The sequence below is a fragment of the Mustela nigripes genome, chromosome 14 (genome assembly GCF_022355385.1).
Source record: "Mustela nigripes isolate SB6536 chromosome 14, MUSNIG.SB6536, whole genome shotgun sequence".
Classification (NCBI taxonomy): domain Eukaryota; kingdom Metazoa; phylum Chordata; class Mammalia; order Carnivora; family Mustelidae; genus Mustela; species Mustela nigripes.
In genome coordinates this window covers 57555711-57576799 of record NC_081570.1, presented here as the reverse complement: position 1 = coordinate 57576799, position 21089 = coordinate 57555711, and the positions used below count along the sequence as shown (strand labels likewise).

The 21089-nt window shown below is 35.6% G+C and overlaps 1 protein-coding gene across 3 annotated transcripts in view; it reads right to left on the bottom strand.

Moving 5' to 3' along the window:
* Positions 1-21089, bottom strand: part of LRRC7 (leucine rich repeat containing 7) — a 432771-nt gene that overhangs the window by 63902 nt on the left and 347780 nt on the right. Inside the window, exons 20-22 of one of the 3 annotated variants that reach the window (XM_059376850.1) lie at positions 19078-20758; positions 15040-15180; positions 6546-6665 (exon numbers count right to left, since the gene is read on the bottom strand). In XM_059376850.1, coding sequence (XP_059232833.1) covers positions 6546-6665; positions 15040-15180; positions 19078-20758 — 1942 coding nt within the window. The remainder of the gene's footprint in view (positions 1-6545; positions 6666-15039; positions 15181-19077; positions 20759-21089) is intronic. The other 2 variants (XM_059376851.1, XM_059376852.1) reach the window with 2 other exon arrangements.

Here is a 21089-nt window from a genome sequence, read left to right as displayed (position 1 = left end):
AAATTAGCTGCATTTTTATGATTTTCTTTTCATCTGTGTCCATTCTGATGTTGACCCTTGATACCGATCTTTATTATCCTAGCTGCCAAGTCATTATCTATTTAACCTAGGAAAACAGACACATGGGGAGCGAAGAGTCACTAATATTAAAAGAGACTTTTGAATGTCTATTCTTTACATATAAAAAAAAATTTCAGATTTAATATCAGTAGGATTTTAAAGTTTCTTGGTTATCCTTTTCAGGAGGAAATGTTTTAAGTTTCATTTGTTTTAATACGCTACTTTAGCCTTTTTGCTGCAATGCTTTTCTGCTCCAGCATTGTTTTATCCTTCAGTTTTATATCTCTCAGGGATATTCAACCTTAAGACTCTCCACATTTTTTTAAGACTCTCAATATTCTCAAAAGAGTTTGTCATTTCAGAACTAAGAAAAACAACCTTGTCATTCCTGTGGAAGGATTCTGCCAAATCAGGGTATAATGTCTGAATTTATTTTTTATTATTTTTTATTTTTCTTTGAAGATTTTATTTATTTATTTGAGATACAAAGAAAGAGAGAGAGAGAGAGAAACAGAGTAAGAGCAGGGGGAGGAGCAGAGGGAGAGGGAGAAACAGACTCCTGCCTGAGCCGGAGGTGGGGGCTCGATCCCAGGACCTTGAGATCATGGCCTGAATGGAAGGCAGGAGCTTAACCGACTGAGCCTCCCAGGTACCCCTAATGTCTGACTTTAAAATGAAAATTTTTTCACTTATGTTTTATACTATGACCTTCCTACTATTTTTTCTTATGTGTAGGAGAGTAATCTAAAATATTTAGTCACCTGTGAAATCTTGGCAAGTAATCTAACCTAAACTCCATGTCTCTGAGAAATTCAGTTTCTTCATACAATGGATGAAAATAATAGTACTTATAGGATATGGTTGTCATAGGAATTAGATGAAGAAATACATGAAAACATCTATGCCTGACACAGAGTAATATTTAATATATGGTACATAATAGTTCTTATGAAGGATGATTTATGCAGTTCTTATGTAGGGTGACTGCAGCATAATCCCAGAGACTACAGCAGTTAATGCAGAGATGTGGTGGGAGTCTAACATACAAATGCTCCTGAAACCACTGTTGTTTTCAGCCACTGAAGAGTTTTTAATAACAACTCTTAAAGTGCTTGAGTAGTACGACTTGGAATTCAGAGGGAGATTTACATAGCTGTGACATGTTCTTCTAGTAATGACTCCCAGACTTTTTGAATTAATGGACATTTAGAATTTGAGATTTTGGACACTGACAGAGCAAGAGAGAATTGAAAACTACCACCTACTATTACATCATCAAAAAAATAAGTCACTTAAATTCCACCTCTTGCCACTCAGAAAAAAAGAAAATGAACAAACCAAAAAGCCAACTCAGGATTTAACACACTCAACATTAGCCACGCTCAGGTACTAAGGACAAAAACAGGCAATAAAGAACAAAATTTTTCTGGTTGATGATCTTTGTCTAATTATTTTGTGTGTCTAAAAAATTTTATGTGTTGGAGAGTACCCAAATCTGTGCTCCTTTAGTGCCTGGAGTACTTATAGGCATACCCATGAGTACTACCAATATTGGATCAACAAAAGAGCTGTGATAACCAGAACAGAGAGCCACAGTTCAATCAAAATCTTTCTAAAACTGTGTTTCCCACCAAATCTCTGAAGCATCACAGTGGTTTCTGAGCACAGCAGTATCACAGCACTAATGTCGCACAGTTGGAGTATCACAGTAGTAACAGAGCTGTATCTCTAGGCATAGCAATAACATGAAAAAAAGTTTAATACAGAGACTTTAAGAAATACATGCAAATGGAACTGGCTAAGACTTCTTCACTACTTATTCTCTTTTGATTTCCTATTCTATTTGTAGTTCAATTTTTAATTTTCCATTCTCAGTCTGTCTAGCTTAATGACTACTCACTTCAACTGCAAAAGTAATATTGATTTTTAAAAACATTCATTGTATAATGAAATATAAAACCAATAAATAAGAGTATAATTTTCATAGCTATCTCAGTAAATTCTGCAGCACAGACTAATAATTCCATTATCATTTTCATTTTTTAAGGTTGCTTTTCACTGAATATTAACTTACTATATTCAATTATTATATAATAAAAAACTATATTTGAAAATTTAGAGCATTCTTTATATTTTCTACTCTGTATGATAATAGGTGAACATCTGTATGTTCTACAGTCTCATATTTTAGACCAAAGAGCCATAACTTGGGGGTAGTCTGAAAATGCACATCATGATAGTAAGAAGAAGATACAAATGAGCTTATATATGAAAGACATGCTATGTATTTCACATTTGACAAGACATATAAAAAATTATGAAGTTCTCAGATAGATTAAGCAATTATTTAGTCTTCAATAAGATCAACAACCTCACAAGTGTTTAATCAATACAGGATTGCATGGGGTTCTTAAAGTAAATAGAGAAGCAAACAAATGATCATTATGATTTGTATTAATGATATGATTAAACATAATATTAGGGAGTTTGAAGATAGATTTCAGATAAAATGGATATATGGAGGATAATGTAAATACCTGTTAATTCCACTTAGAGTAATAAGTGAATGAATCTTCTTTTATGGGAATATTATAGTAGAACTTTGCAACTATGCAAGTGGATATAGTTCCTGCCTTTGGTCAGGCAACCTCCCCTCGACTCTGATAGGTATTCCTTCAACTGTCTGCCATCACATTCATCCTCTTATCTTTCCTCATTAATAAGTAGATTCCCCTCCTTTCTTCTCTGAGATTTTCAATTTTCTCTTCATCAATAGCTTCTCATCAGTCTTCAAATATGATCAGGAGTCTGTCATCTTAAATATTCTTTCTGGCTTCCTTACATCCTTTTTTAGATCTACTATAATTGTCTCATTCCTTCCAAGTGGAAGCTCCTTTCTTGAGTTTTTTAGGCTTCTATGTTTATCTGCTCCTTAATGTAAGTTCCAATGGATTCCACTCCATCAGTTAAGTAAACTGCTTTTGCCAAGGCCACCTATGACCTCTATGTTTCTAAATCCAAAGAGCCTTTAGTCATACTTACCTTGCTTGATTTTTTCACATAATGTGAACTGCTGACCACTCCTTCCTTAAAACATTTCCTTCTAGTTTTTTAGTGGTCATTGGAGTTGAGGGCCCTATATATTCTACTCCAACTGATTAGTCAAAGCCAATAATATAATTCCATAGACTTGCTAGGGATAGGAAGTCCTTAGTTGTTTTGGATCAGTGAGATATAAGAAGAGGTTTGTTGAGAGATTTAGGGTTGAAATGTTCCTCTTGTAACAGACAGCTATTGGGAATTTGGTTCTCTCCCTTGATGGATTTGAAAACAGAAGCTTGTATCTCCAATTGTCATTGGCAGCCAACATAAAATAATGAGAGAAACCAATTTTAGGATAAAACCAACAGTATGATTATGAGTGGAGAGGGAAAAAAGCCCTAAGTATTTAGATTATAAAACTGAAGACTAGATCTGAGGCTTACTCTAGATATTGATAATCAGCTAAGTATTTAACATTCAAGGCTATTTCCCTTGAATTTCCTATAACTCATGTCAGAAAGAACCCTACTGGTAAAATCTTTAGTTATTCCTTTCCTGTTCCTCCTAAGAACATCCTTTAAATGTTGGTGTTCCATGGAGTTCTGTGTCACCTATCTGTCTCACTCACAGCTAATTATGACATGTATCTGATAATTACTAGGTTTGTATCTTCAGCTAAGATTTCTCTTCTGAACTTCAGATAAATATATCCAAATAAGCAGTAAACATTATCTCAGATACTCTACATAGACCTCAAATCAACACATTAAAACTTAAGTTAACCTCCCCTCCTCCACTTCTACCTATCACTCTTTTTGTACTTCCAATCTCAGTGCATGGCACAATATCAATCCCTTGTCCAAATTAGAAACCTGTGTATCAATCATGGGACTTATATCTATCTCCTATATCCTATGTCCAGCCAATCACAACATCATGTTGGCTCACCTTTGAAGAAGATATTGAATCTATGCATTTCTTGTCACCACCCATTGCTTCCATTTACTCTCCCCTGTATTACAAAAGAACTTTCCTAACTGGTTCCATCACCTTCAGTCTTTCTCCTCTACAATTCATTCTCTGTAAAGCTATCAAAGTGTTATTTAAATGAAAATTTAATCTTGGCTTTCCCCTGTTTAAAACACTTCACTGTTCTTCTTCTTATTTCCTTCAGAATAAAATGCAGCATGATCAGACTTCTATTTATCCTCCAGCCTTATTTCACATCACTCTTCTCAACTTCCTTCAGTTTCTTTACAGAACAGGTGCCCTTTCCAGATTCTTTCATAGCGCTAGATCCCAACTTCATAGCACTAATCACACTACATTATGTTTATCTTCTATGCTTAATATTGCCCAATAGGCAGATTAATAACGTGTAATACATGCAAATCAGGTCATTAACAAACATTTTAGGTAAAATAATGTGATAGGTAATATATATGTATATTTTAAAAAACATTGAAGGAGTCATCAAGAGGAAAATCATCACCTAGGTTACAAAGAAAGTATGTGATTATATATGCAAGTTATGAAACATAATTATAAAATAAACACTCATGTACTTAAGAACTAAATGTAAGAGCCACCATTCAATTTAAGAAATAAAACAGCAGCAAGAATAATACAAATTTCTTCCCTAATCCTACCTCCAGCCTCCCCTTCAGAGATAACCATAATGATAAATTTTGTTAACCATTATCTTATAAAAATAGTTTTCTGACTCATGTACTTATGCCTAAACAATATATTTTTAGTTTTGCTTGTTTTTGAGATTTATAAATATGATAGTTTTGATGTGTTCCATCTTCTGAAACTTGTTTTTTGCTCAAATTATGTTTTGAAAGTTTATACACATTATCATAATTATGATTAACTGATTTTCATTGCTTTAAAATACTTTTCTGCATGAATAGCAGAGTTTTTTTTACAAACTTTCCTGGTGGTAGGCATTTGGGTTTTTCCAGTTTTCTACTATTATAAATATTACAAGTGTCTTGAATAGTATCTCAGGAGGGCAATTTTTGCATAGTAGGGTATGTTCATGTTCAGTTTTATAAGATAATTTGATACCAAACTGATTGTGCTTTTTATTCCTGTGAGAACTATAAAAAGGTTTCCATTGCTCTTATAGTTGCAAACAACCTACATTTTTCAGACTTCTTAATTTTTGTGACTAGTAGCTATAAAATAGCATCTTTTTTTTTGTATTTCTGATTGACAAAAGTATTTCGTTTTTAAAAATAAGTCAAGCGGAGAAAGACAACTATCATATGATCTCCCTGATATGAGGAAGTGGTGATGCAACATGGGGGCTTAAGTGGGTACGAGAAGAATAAATGAAAGAAGATGGGATTGGGAGGGAGACAAACCATAAGTGACTCTTAATCTCACAAAACAAGCTGAGGGTTGTTGTGGGGAGGGGGTTTGGGAGAAGGGGGTGGTATTATGGACATTGGGGAGGGTATGTGTTTTGGTGAGTGCTGTGAAGTGTGTAAACCTGGTGATTCACAGACCTGTACCCCTGGGGATAAAAATATATGTTTATAAAAAATAAAAAATTATATTAAAAAAATGTTTATTTACTCTCCTAGTTCCCCTTGTATTTTACCATTCTTTTTAGTGTTGTATGTCTTTTGTTGTTGACTATATGAGTTTCCAAAAATATATTCTGGGATACCAATCCCTTGTCCCTCATATATGCTACAATTATCTTCCCAAGGTTGTGGCTTCTTTTCATCCCTTCATGGTGATTTAATACATGATATTATAATTACCTACCTATCACTTAGCCTCCTACCTCACTAGACTAAAAGGTCTTCAAGGTAAGACACCATCTTACTCATTTTTGTTTCCCAGTATCTAGCAAGTGCTCAACACATAGCTGAACACATACTGTTGCTCAGTAAGTATTTATTGAATGAATGATTGGATGAATCAACTGCTATGACTTTAAAAATGGTAAATCGAACTTTTTTTAGTCAAATTGCATTTTACACAAGTTGACTGCACCAGACTGCTACACTAAAGAGGATCAGAAGTATGCATTACCCACAGTCCTGTGCTTACACTTCAAAGGTGGAGCACCAGGAAGAGGTGACAGTATCTGCAGAGAGGTGGCAGGATGTTGCTTACAAAAATTTGTTACCAATTCTTAACATTTGGTAGTGTTCATTTCTCATCCTTTTCAATGCACTTACAGTTAACTGAACTCCCTATAGTGGGGTAATATTTAGCCTAAATTTATTATAAAATTAGAAATGATGTTAAGACACAAGATAGGGATTACATATTACAATGGATTCGCAAGGTTCATGGTTTGTATCATTAATTTGAAATTGGTTACCTTTTTAGTAATGGTGTCTAAGACACAAGATAGGGATTACATATTACAATGGATTCGCAAGGTTCATGGTTTGTATCATTAATTTGAAATTGGTTACCTTTTTAGTAATGGTGTCCGGAGGTACATCCCGCCTCCCAAGAGGATAAGGATTCCATTGGCCACTAGGAGATACATCTTCTTGTCCATTGTCTAAAATGTTGCTTTGCTGGGACGGGGTCTATTGCGAAAATGGTATGGCATTTCTTTAGTGATGAAATAGACGTTTATCATAGTTTTCTGAAAAGAGTCCCTAGTGACTATGATAAAATTAATTTTGTTTAATTGCAGAAACACAATATATCCTGAACTGGAAGAATTGTTATACACTAATTACTCAGTAAGAATTCTAAATTGACAGCTTTTTGGAAGCAGTGAGAAATTCAATTAAAATAACCACCTTAGAGTTATTTATTGAATTTTAAAGAAAAGTTTAGGTTATTTACAGTACCTGAATAAAAAATAATCAGAATAAAATTAACCAATTGTTAAAAAAACACAACATATAAAACTTGCTTAATTCAATTCTTTAGTATGATCTTACCATTTAGAATATAAACGGAAACAATATAATACATAGTATGTAGCTTTCAATATTTCAAACCATAACCTAAAACAGATTTTATAAGGCTGTACTCATTTTGGTAGAACATGCCTTGAACTAATCCAACATAGTGTTAATACTAACATAGTGTAAGACTTATGGTACTATGACATTATCTACAGATTGCTTTTAGGGAAATATGAAAGGAACATAAAAAATATTGTGCTATTAGAATCACAGTATAAATAAATGACTTTTGATTTTAAATTTATTTATATAGATCATTTACGATTTAAAGTTTAAACTTTTCATATAGTTCTAGCTGATTTATTGCTTATTATTTTTAACAAATAATAATACCTGTCATTATTATTATTAATATTAAATACCAGGGAGGGCTCCATAGTCTGATCTGAGTAATAGCAAGTAATTATATACCATCAGAAAGACAGCCTCCAGTGGAGGATATAGTACTGGTATATTTTTCCTGTGGAAACAGATCAACTTTCCTGAAAGACTTTCTCCTCCCCTAACCTACAGGATATCCAGGTACTCCTTGATTTCCTGGGAAATTTTATATAGGTGGGAAATTCTGCCCAGTGTTTCCTATGCCATTTTCTGCCCATGTTTTGAAGTATCCCTATAGACAAATAAAGCCTAGTTAGAGGCTGAATGTACAGCTCTACTCTGTGTGAGGAATTGTCCAACCCCAAGATGGGAGAACTGGGCCATTCTCTTCACAACATGGCACAGATGGGCTGCTTGGCAGCCCTCATCTGTTACACAGAGTGGTCCTAGTTGTTTTTTTAAAAAACAATTATATAACCATGCAATCTGCGTTCTGACTGCATGCATTTTTTTAAAAGAGATTTCTTAGAACTGTTTTAAAATAAGATTATGACACTAGATGAATTTTTCCTAAGGTCTAATGGATATCATGAAAAGTAAGGAGATAACTCAATTTTCTTCTTGTGGTTTGGCCATAAGAATTCCTTTTTCATGAGTCTATCAGAAAGTATGAAAAAAGAGAAAACAGGTACTGAATTGAAGCATCTGGGTTAGAGGAATGAATTCACTTGCGTTTGTTTAAGAAATTACATGTAGGTAACACGTTAAAACTACATACTACTTGAAATAAAACCAGATAACTATTTAATGTCTGTCTGTTGTTAAGCATTAATTTTCTAGTCTTTTCATTTTTCAGATTAAAACATTTGCATATGCCCACACACAATTTTTCTACATATTAAAATAAGACAAGTCAAATTATTAAAATTAAGCACTTAAAATATAAATTTTCAGCGTAAGCACTACTCACCGGTGTTTTTTGTTTGTTTGGTTTGGTTTAAATTAATGATTTAAACTAATATCCATGTCTTTCTGGCTTGATTTCTTTGCCAGGGAAGTAGGATAATGAATGTATTCATCTGGTGAGGTGTGTGTGCAAAATCTATTTTTGAGAAGAGGACAGAATGTAACACAAGTATTTTTTTTCCCTCCATATCATCCTCATCTCCTTCCTATTTCCTCCACTAGCCTTGCTTCACTTGCCTAGACAGGACTCCTAGTCACAGAGAGCAACTAAGAATTGCAGAACTCTTTCTGGTGTTAAAAAAAAAAAAAAATCCTTTAGTCAAAATCCTAATATCATTATGGTGTAGGCTCTTCCTTAGTTTAAGAATCAATCTTTCTCTTCTTAAAATTAGAACTAACAACCACACCGCTTCTACAGTACAGGGGTCAGAGGAAACATAAACATGCAGACACATGAAAAAAATACTTTCACTAGACAACAAAATTAAAAGAATTTCCTGAACGCAATTTCCTTTCTTCATTTCAAGAATGCTCTGGCCTTTTTGTTTTTCATTAGTGAGACTCCCTGGGGCTTAAGTTTGGAGAAAAAAAAAAACCATGAAAACCATTTATTAACATAGGGTGGGGAGGTGGTCCAAAAAAACCCTATATAGTGGGTTCACATTCTGTCTCGAAAGATGTACAGCTATTTACAAAAAAATTATACTTTTGATAAAGTGCTACTGACTTGTATATAAATGCAGATGCTTTGTTGTTAAAATTATATAAAGGATTAAAAGGAACAACTGAAAAATATAGAAAAAAGTAATGAAGCTATCACTGTTGAAATTTGTTATTGCAGAGATAATAAAATTGAGGTTCAGTTATTTACTCAAATATTTCTGGTACCACATTCTAGATATTTTCTTTAGATACTTTAAAATAGTAAGAATGTCTTCTTTTCTTTGGCATATATAACTAATTAAATATAAAAGACATGGAAAATCACCATAATGCACCATTTTCTCAGCTTCTAAATTCTGTAGGTCTTCAGATATTTTTTTTTAAGAGAATAGAGAAAATGGTCATTATAATTTAATGAACACCCACAGATTATGTTTGTTAAGAAATACACTAATGCTAAGGAGAAGTTTTGCTGAAGGGATACAGCCCCAGAAATGACTGTGGACTTTATAGATTTAACATTTATGTTTTTGACTACCATAAAGGATCACAAGTGTCTACTGGAAGAAGTAATTTCTAATTTTGCTGAGGCATAAATGTGAATGAAAATCTGTGATATATATGTGCATGTGTGTGAGTGTGTGCTTATGGTGTGAGTATGTGTGTATGTACAGGATTCACAAATATGAATAAATGAGCTTAGCAGATCTAGTAGTTTTGCTTTGGTTAGCTAATTAATGGGTGCACTGAATGCTTGAAAAATTATACTTACTGCATTTAGCTGGAAAAATTTTATGAGGGTGGTATTAACATTTGGCACTTTGCAAAGCTCTTGGGATATATGCCTTAAGAACTCAAAGATCTGTTTTGCTTAGTAATTGGCATATAGTTCACAAAAAGCATTACCATAGATTTAAAAATGTTTTAAAAATAATCTTCCTAAAAGTATTTCTCATGAAAATTATTGTTAGATTATTCATTTTCTGCACATATTTAAAAAAAATAGGTAGTAAAAATATACACCAAGTTTCAATATTAATGATTATGATGTCAAGGGGTTTATTCTGAAGGTCTCAATATAATGTTCAGATGAATTTTTAACCCAGCATTTCATTGTCATCTTGAAAAAGCATCTGAATGAATACTAACATTATTCTTTTGGTAATTTTAGCCATTGTCCATAAGGATTTATGTGAATTTACAGGCCGGAGGTGGTTTTTTTTTTTTTTTCATAATTAGAAAGATAAGTGAATCTTTCTTGAGTGATAGGTAGCCAGTAATAAATGCAGCAGAATCAATAGAAGCTATAGGCCTAAGTTGCCCCAAGGTGCCCACCCTTGAGATTAGGGTGAATAAATGCATATTAAATATTGTTACTATTTGATCTTGAGTCATCTACATAGATGTGGCAAGATAGGACATTAGAAATTTAAAAATAATTTAGGTGCACACATTTCTGTCCAAATTTTTCTAATCCAAAAGATAGTGGGATGAGTATCAACTAATAAAACAGATAGCAAGGCCATCTTCTTCCAGGCAAAATTCTATGAAAAGATTATTTAATACATACATTTCCATAATTTCCTGAAGTTGTAATTTACATTAGTGTCTATTTCAATAAGCCAGTAAGCAGTAAGTGCTATGGTATAATATTATGGTGGTAGAAGTTAAAAAGAAAGGAACAAGAAAAAAAGTGTCACTTTCTCCAGCGTGTAAGAGATCACACTATACTGTCAGCCACACACCTGCAGAGGTAATCTAGCAGAGGCCAGTGATTTCTTCCCCAGTCCCACTTGTCTCTGGGGCTGCAATAGCAGGAGTGATTAACTTGGGTTCACAATCTTTGACCTTTCACTGCCTTCAAGCGTATTTTTGATAATACCGAGTGCCCAGGAAATGCAAATGAATCTTAAAAAGCGTGAGGTAACTGTGAGCATTTATTAGGTTCTGTTAAATGAGAAAGCCCTGTATCTGTAGCACATGGGGAATGATTTGGGTCATGATAGGTTTTAGATCAGTTAATATACTCTACTGTGTAGTGTTTTCTCCATCCCATAAGATCTGTTTTTCTGGATTATTATGAAGATGATGTAAGATAATAATGTACATGAAAGAGTTCTATCAAAAATGATGAGTTATGTTCTCTGAAAATGTCAGGTTTTATAAATAGTTGAGAAGGCTTCATTGTATGGTAAAAACAGCAGGAAACCTGGTGCCAAGCAGAGTCCGATTCAGATTCTACCTGCTACTACTTTTAGGTGCAAGGGTAACAATAGGAAGTTGGTAGAATGTAGGTAAATTCCTTTGTGTGACACATGAGCCTCAGTTTCCTGGTCTGTACAATGGAGATAAATACTTCCGTTGAGGGTCTGTGAGGCTTGTGTGAAAAAACATATTTAAGGTACCTAATGGTACCAGGGACAGTGTAGATTCTTAATAAATCCTTGTCTTAATTCTCCTGGTGATATATTTATTCTACCGTTAATATGAGTTATAAAAATGGCAATTTGAATTGACATTTTACAATATTATATTTCTCTCTAATAACATAAAATTTCAAGGCAATAACTAAGCTCAATTACAACAGAACACATCCGAAGAAGCACATGGAACCATCAATAATGTCATAGAAAGTTGCCTTAAATGCTTTTTGGAGAGGCAGGAAATAAATGATAAATGAATGAGTGAATGAATAAATAAATGGATAGATAGAAAATAGTAATAATTTTATAATTTAATAATGATTTATACATGTTAAGTGCTTGGTTATAAGTACTACTAATTTTTTTAGGAAATTAGAATAAACATCAGTAAATAAAAAATTAAAGGAAATTAAATATTAAAATAACTGTGTTGTATATATTGACATTTTGTTAATATATTGCCTAAAATTACCATAGAACATGTAATTTACTGTTTATAGTATAGGAAGTCTATATGGAGCTTGTAATTCATTAAAAATGTACAAAACTTGACCTGGCATGTAATAAATATGAACAAATTAGAAATATTCAAAAACACAGAAAAATTTGGGAGTCCTCTCTCTTCATTTACATCAATATTCACTTTGTAAATAGAAGAACAGGTTCTTCAGTCTTCATTTACAAACAACTATCTTTTTTAATTAGTTTATTATAAATTTGTTTAAAACATTTAAAAAAAAAAAAACTAGATATGTTTGGTAACCAAACAGAAACTCAAAACAGAAAATGAGTAACACCCTCAGTTAGGACCGCAGTTAGTACAAATAGTGCCTTTCCGTCAGTTACCAATATGGAGGATGGGAAAGGTTAGAATCACAGAAAGGTGCCCTTTCTGGGTACACAAGCTGCAAAAATAGCATCTCCGTGTGACAGAGAAAATACGAAAAACTGCCTCTCTTAATTGCAAGAGGTACGATTTGCCAAGCAGAGTATGGGAAAGGATGTGGACTTCAGCCCCTGAACATTCCCTGAGGAATCTCTGTAACTCCGTTTCCAGCACTTAACTGGTAATATGTGAAAATGTTAATTTAGGTTCCTCAGGACACCCAGAGGTATTTGCCACAGCACTTACCTAGAGATGGCTAGTATTGTCTCTCAGAAATTTTATAAATAAAAAGAGCTCCCATATTTCCATGGAAGAATGAACAGTTTTATCAGTTTTATATACAGAAAATACTTCTTTATAAATTGATCTTATTTTATATTTTCAGTGCAATTCTCATGGCTAACAAGCATTTAGAGACCGCAAAGAAATCTTAAATTGATGGTACAAATTTTTATTATCTTAAGTAGCAAGACAAAAATGTTGTAATAGGTTTTTATGCATTTGTAAGTCAAAGGAAAATAATTTTTGTCTCTGTCCTCTCCCAGTGAGGACTCGGGGAAATTGAACCTCGACCATAAGACCTGTTAGCGATGGTCAGTGGAGCCAAGAAAGGGAAATTTTAAGAGAGGGTGACTCTAAAGCTTGGCAGAAAAAACAAAGACATTTTCAAATTAAAGCAGCTCTGCAGAAGAGCTGTGCCTGAGCACAAAGACAAGGGGGCAGAGAATTAGAGTGGAATCCATGGGAATAAGTAGAGTCTGGAGTATTCCTGAAACATCAAGTACCCAGTGCCCATACCTGACAAGGCTCTTACACTGGCAGCAGGATAGGAAAGTCGCCCCAGATGCCTAAAGCTGAAAGTTTATATGCTTTAAACTGGTAATTTAGGGTCATGTAATCTTTTAGGAGTAATGGAGCCAACTGTCCTGTCTATATTCCTTTTCCCTCCCTTGCTTTCTCTTCTCTCTCTCCACACTCCCTGCCTCGTGTGGATAATATATTGATGATAATTCATTTTAAGATGGAGTCTTTCAATACTCAAATTATTTTTGGCTTGCAATTTAATGTACCTTCCAAAGAGAATTCCTTTAGGTCATCTAACTGAGGAAGGTTGAAAAGTCTCTAAATATTAGAACTCTGTAATATTTCTGATATAGATTCTCTTAGAGCTATAGTAACAGTTAATGAATCTGTTCCCTTGGGTACCCCAAACAAGATCGGAAAGTTAATATAGCAACATAGAGGCACCAAATTGATACTTGGGGAACAATTTAAACATTGAGAAACAGTTTCAAGTATATCACCATTTTTCAGGCACGGAATATATCCATATTGTTCTACAGATGGCTGCGTTTAATAGGGATAAACATTAGCAAAATAAGGGGCTTTCCATACAATTTCAAGGGGTGCAAACAACAACTCCTTCCTATCAAGATCTTGCTGATCTGCTCACTAAATTTTGAAATTCCATCCTATTAGTTTAAGGGCTTGGTTCCTATCAATTGCAAGCCCATCAGGAGAGGGGCCTAGTTAAATGGTGGGTGTCTTATCTATTTCTCCGTGCAAATCCAACGTTCAAAAGTTCTTAACTTAGTTAGTCCCCCCCCCCCAAAAAAACTGTGGGTGATGAAAAAGCTGTGAATATAGATGTCTCTTTGGTTTTATTCCTCTATTGACACTATGAAGAAAACTATACAGAGTTAGGGATTGTTATTAAGACTAATTTAACAATAAAACATGGATTTGAGGTCTTTGGCCTTCATTTTGCTGGGATGGGAATTCGTTCCTTATGTTCATTAATTTTATTATGAGAGAAGTATTTGGAGGCTACTGTCACTCTGTTATCCCTACTTTGCATTGTTTTTCTTCATAAAACTTACTAGGCTAATGACTATATTAATAATATAGTCATAATGACATATTGCATGAAAATGACTCATTAGCCTCTAACAAGGTATAACTAAGACAGAGGCGTTAGTCAATTTAAACAGGTAAAATGTGCATTCTCACTTTTGCCTGAATTAAACAGCAGAAATATTCCTTTGACAATGGAAATGTTTTGTCTTTCACTATATTTCATTTCAAATGAGCCTACAATTACATTGAAAGCCCTGTTAACGTGTTCCTTTTCCATTAGTCTAGGATGAGTAACAATTTGCTAGCTAAGCCATGAGGTTGTTTCTCATGTTTTATTTCCGTGTGATATTTTCCACAAAGACAATGGGCTGAAGAAGCATTTAGGAGTGCCAACCACTTCATTTCCATTGTAATTTAGGTCTCTATGTCTTTTCCAAAGGGATCAGCTGAAATCCAACAATAATTTCTAGCTCTGTTCTCAGAATGCATCAGCAAAGGAAGAGAGGGCTATCTCCAAAAACATTGTAAAAAATATACGTTTATAAATCTATACACACACAAAAGAAAGGAAAACAAAGAATAAAAGAAAAAGAAATGAGTAATAAGAAAATGAGCCTTAAAGCAACTCAAAAGCCATGTACCTGCTCAATCCAAAAAGCAAGCTGTTAAGCAGGAACCTGAGAATCATTCTAGCTCTCAATATTCGTTTAGCAGCTAAGAGTTTGGGCTCTACATTATTTGCCCTTGTGCTTTTTGGACTCGGGAGAGTCTATAAGCAGGGTTGTATGTACAGCCTAAACACATTAAGTGAACAAACAACATTAATTGGCTTTGGTATGCTGACACATGTAAGGCAGTCCATACTTACTTTCTGAAGAGGTAGTTCTTGTAGATCAAATTTAGACTTAGTCTGCAAGTTTAAAGTCATGCTTCTGCCTGCATGCATTGCTGAAATACCTCCATAGGGCAGCATGCCAAGGTTAACTGTGTTGTGTTTGTAAGCAGCATTCTGAGTAGAGGAAATAATCATGTGACAGGGTGTGAACACATGCTCAACAAACTGATTATTACATGAACATGTTTAAATTTATAACATTTAACTTTAAGCGGGCAAACAGTAACTTTCTTTTAAACATGCACTTGATCAGACAGAAGCATACAGTAAACAGTGTTAGTTATGCACATAATGAGTACCATCCAAAACTACAGAAAAGACAAAAAGCAAGGATACATTCTGTTTTACATTTGCTGCTAACTCAAGGGCATAGAACCTATCTCTCATATATCATGATTGTGGTGACGTTGGACAAATGTTCGCCTGTGGTAGTCTATTCATTAAAAAAAAATTCAAAGAGGGAGATCTTAATCAAATTTTGCCAGCTCCAGATCTCATGGTCTCTTTCACATTGTGAGTAAACACATACAAAAGACAGATACCAGCTTCTAATTCTGCCTTAAAACGAAGGCACTACAAGGTTAAAGCCAAAATCAGTGTCCATTATTGCTTGGTCTATCGACATAAATACAGCAACTCAGAAAAAGAGCTGGTCAAAAAAAGTCATTCAACTTGACTACTGGCTCACTGAATTTACTGATTAATTTAATTAAACCAGTCAAAAAAATGGCACGTGGATCCAAAGTTTCTGACTTTGTTTTTTAAAAATTACATTTTAAACTGGAGAAATTTCATAGTGATACTAAAGGAAGTATGATTTGAGCTGTTAAGGTTATTTATCTAATATACCTAAGTACCTATAGAGCACTCTGGTGATATCTGAATTGTGGCTGTCTTTCAGCAGGTGCATCTCAGGTTACTCCAGGGATTTGAGAGCTAGTTAATTTTTCTTCTACAGAACTTCATTTAAATTAAAACATTTTGTATGTCCCGTCATCAAATAGTTTTCATTAGTACAATCTCCACTTTCCACCTTCCATAAAAAAAGTAGGAATTGACAGTATTTGGTCCCTTTAAGTAATTCTCTTATTTTGGGAAAAAAAAATGTACACAAATTAGCTTAGTAAACTTTTAAAAACTGAGTGTTACTGAACAATAACAGCAGGCAGCTATTCTATTCTAAAGGCATTGTTTGCAAAATAATGATTTTTAGCATCAGTTTCCCTGAACTCAACTGAAAGACAATTATACTCCTGATGGTGTGCTGGTCTACCAATCAAACTTGTTATGGATCCTAGATTATTTCATCCAGTGATCTTTTATTGCCACCATGCCAAAGTTGGAAAGGATACCGGACATTTCAATCTAGGACTTGAATGATTCCTTAAAGTTTAAGATTATTCCAGGGTAGTGCCCTCTAAGCTCTGGTAGAAGGGTAGCAGTCTCGGACATACGCATTCGTGTTTTAAATTCTCTCACAGTGGGACTCTGTTGTGGAAGCATGAGCCTTGAGGTTAAACTACAGGAGAAAACAGCATCTTTTATCTATGGCAGTACTCGGAGCTGCCTCTCCAAGGTAAACAGCAGGCAAGATCTTTAACCAACATTATCTTGGGTGGTTAAGCTTATCCAATGTCCAGTCCTCTGGGCATTTCTCTCTTATGGAGAACGGACAAAGGGCTTTTAGTTTTTAGTGTAACTATTTGATTTCCAGGTTTAAATCCTCAACTAAATTTCACTGGGAAGGAAACAGACCATATCTCCGGTGCAGTGTGACTTTGAACACTATGTTAAGAAGCACAGCTATGTCAAAACTATTCTTACATAAAAAGTCTTTGCTTCCGTACCCTGAATTAATCTTTTTGAGTAGCTGGGAAGTTCTAAGTAAGCTACAGCCCGAATAGCTCAGTCATGCACTTGAGAGGAGAAAAGAAATGTTACTTGGAGAAAGTAAGAGGACAAGCTTTCAGGATCTAGTGCCCTGAAGCAATACTGTCCAGTAACTTAATTTCTTGGAATTAAATAAGAAGCTATGGACTATACATTGAAATTGCTCTGGGAAATGAAAGACAGACTAAGAGAACTATAAATGAAGAGGGGAAGCATGGAAACTAACTGAAAAGGAAGATGTTGTCACAGTAATAGAAAACACACATGAGTTTACTTTTAGTTTTCTGGATCTGGGACGGGCAGGGCTCGCAGACTTCTGTCAATCTAAATCCCCCTCCCTGGTCCCATTTTCCTCTCTCCAAATTCCTGCTCCAGCTAGAAGAGTAGCTCCAATCAAAGGAGAGGAACCATTATCTGGGAAACCAGTAAATACATGATGGTACCAAATGCTTAGCATTTTGTCTTCTTTTTCATGCTCTGTTTTCACTCACTCCTCTGTTGCCTCAAATTACTAGTCACGTACATATGCTCTGAAAAGCTTCTCATAACCTTTCTTGACTAGTTCATCTTACCCTGTTACGTATGGTCGTGTCTACACGAGGCCAGAGTTCCCAAACTGTACTGTATTATTTGGCCCCAAATATTTCCGCCCTCCAAGTTATCTGTCTACATGGAGGGTATAAGTTGAGGTAAGGCATGGTGACAACTGACCAGGTGTCTCCCACTGACAGCCAGTCATGAGGCTTTGATGAGGCTCCCTTCAATGGGACTGAGCACACCTATTTGAAACAGACATTCTGATGAAATAGTTTGCAAGGCAGAACCAATCTCCACATTGAAAAACTAACACCCACACCCACATTTGTTAGTTCACTTGTTCCTAAAAATAATTGTTTTCTTGTCATGTAGACACGACCTACAAACAATATAATTATTTAAAAAGACTATACCTGAAAACACAAAATTCAATATTAAGGAAATATATAATAAGTGCCGTGGCCTGTGCTTTTAGCAGGACACCAAATAATATCATAAACTATTGAGCAAAACTTTCTAAAGGTATGTTATTACTCAGATCCCTGTTTCACACTAAGTATTTAAGCCCTAGAAAATGAGAGCCAAAGGCTCTATTGACAAAAAGGACCTTAAGGTTTCAAGGTCAATGCAGAGTACACAAGGCCCTCTACACCAAAGCCACAAAGTACATTCAACGATAAGGGTCAATTGATCATAGTTCTAGAAAATGAAGTATCGGTCTCTTAAGGAGATATAAATAGGCAACAAAAAGTAATTCTAGGCTTTGAAACAAAATATATTTATATATATTTTTATCCTCCTCAATCACTATGATTCCATGTTGTATTGTGACTCACTCTGTAACTGAATTGGGATCAATTTTCTTTTTTTTTTGGTTGCAATATACACACTAATTTGTGCCTTTGTAGTCTTCATAAAGACATCATCTATTTTTGTTGCCTATAGTATGCTTTGAATTTAAACATTTCTTTTTGTATAAAAATCAACATTCTAAGTGGCAGGATTTTTTTTTATTAAGTCAAATAATGTGTAGGAGGGCATTCAATCTCTGCTTATTTTATTTTTCTGTTTCTTGCTGGGAAGATTATTGCTCATTAGAAGTAATAACTTTAGTAGTCCCATAGCAGTAACTGTATGCAAATTTTATAAACAAATTAGGCCTGACTTTATTATAAGTGAGTCTGTGCAGAAAGGGGCAAAATACTCACTTTTTATAGATTCAATAAAAATCATACTCTTTAGGTCCCCTGAGAACAGTTCTGTGTCCTAGGAGAGGCATTCCACCTTAATGGCTAGAAAGCAATTGAAGCACCATCCCACATAATCGAGTCAAATTCTTTCTTACTAACAATATTTAGGCTAGATTTGATAAATCATTCACCTACAGGTTATGGACTCTCGAAGAGCATTAAACAATATCCACGAGAAACTATTATGATCAATTTCCCCACAATAGCGAGAGAAATAAAATGCTGATCATCTATTCATTCATGTAGTTCATGCTTCACTACATGTGCTTAGAAATGCCAATAAAGGAAAACTAAAGGCAGGAGGGATATTCTTACAGAGAAATGCCAGACATACCCTGTCTAACCTTCTAGCTTCTATATGTCTAAGCAGCTGTTGTCTCCAGTCTGCAGGCATTTTACCACAGCTCTCCTCTCCCTTCACAGGAGTGGGCCTCGTCTTTATATCACTGTTATCTGATGGCTTGTCACCATAGTTACCCAAGTTATAGTCAGATGGTATTTTTTCCAAAAGAGCTGCCATAGTAGGCCTAGCTGAAACTGGCCTGGTCTGGGAGGCACCGTAACTCTCTGTACTGTAGCTTCTTGCAGACAATGGCCTCCTCTGGGTAAGGTTTTTAACTGGAAAACTTCCCGCCTGAGCTTTCACTTCTTGATATGAAGGGTGTTCATCTTCATACCTGCCATTCCTTTTCAGGAACTGGGACTCAGTCACTGAAACGCTGCTTTGGCGATCCAGACCGCCCCTATATGGAGGTCTGCCGTACCTATCGCTCGGAGGCAGCTCATGAGGTTCACTGACCCTTCTAAACATGGCCATTTCTGTGGAGCTCGCCAGGGAGTCGGCTCTTCTCAGGAAGCCTGCCCTGGCACCTTGGCTTGCGAACTGGGCATTCACCACAGCATCCTCATTCACCGATGGCTGAGAAAATGAAAACATTTGCTCCATGGGTGGGTATCCTCTGTAAGCTCTAGGACTAACCAAATCCTTGGCGATGTTTTTGCCGGGCTGTTGCACGTACTCGGAATTGTGTTGAAAGGGGGGCGGTATCCTCTTTTCGGCTTTAACTTCCACTGCTCCTTGGGGATTGAAGCTTTGGTCAAACTGATAGACTTTTTTGGTCATGGACGCTTTTTGTTGCTGTGGCCCTTTACTACTTCCATAAGTGAGCATCTCGTCATCCAGCATCGGCACTGACTGGCTTCGAGACATACTGGACATACCATGCTCTGGTCCCAACATTTTATCTGGCCGTTCATGACTTCCTAAGTGATCACTCCCAGTGGCATAGTTTTCTAATGGTATATTATACACCTTGTATGTACCAATGTCAATCTCATCGATACTCTGTGACTTTTTGAATTTATTGGACTTGATATCTTTCATGAGTGGGGAAAGCCTCTCTGTGCTTTTACTAATGGAAATAACACCTTTAGATGATTCTGGGCGGCAGTGGATCTGAGAAAAGACATTGCTAAGACTCCTGTTGGGATTGGAATCGTGATACTCCCATGGTACTCCTGGAGAAAAAGGACTAGGTATTTCAGCAGATTCTTTTATATGCTCTTTCCTTTCAGGCAATGGGCTGGTGGTGGGGGTTGTCTCTAATTTGGAAGGGAAAGCGGTCCTGTCTTCAAAAGGACTAGGGGTTCTGGTCCAATTCTGCCAAGGATTGGAAGGAGGCACTTCTGTTTCTGGCGTGTGTCTGTGTGTAGACTGCTCAAGTTCCAGGGGAACACCAACAATCCTATCCTGCCTAATCAAAGGCCTGCGTCCGTGAGAAGATGTGCTTCTAGATTTCGAACTTAAGAGAGGATTGTTGTTGGCATTCTCGCCTGTGGTCTCCTCTGCAACAAACCCTGTGTTATCATAATGTGAACCGTCAGTCCAGTTGTCAGTGAAGGCGTCGCTCATTGGCAGCCGGTCCGGACGCTGTGGTAGATTCCCTGGGGGAACAGCCTCCCGCTGGGTGAGCAATGGCTTTGAGTCAAGAGGCTGTGGGAAAGATTGTGCAATCCTGTAAAGACAGTGGGAAGAAGAAATATGAAAACGAGGAAGAGCTGAGTCTTTGCCAGAAAGAGAACAAGCAGCCCAGAGTGCCACAATCCTTTATCGGATGTTTAACGGGTCATTCATCCATACCTCATTTACAATTAAGGTGCACTGTTATTTCATGTCTGCCCCCCCCCCCCCAAATCCATCCCTTTTCCTTGTTCTTTTTTTTTTTTTCCCCTTGTAATCATTACCTTATAACATAGTATATCATTTACTTACCTATTTTATTTATTGTGTATTGTGTGTCCTCTGCCCTCCTGAGGGCAGAGATTTATTTATTTATTTATTTTCTC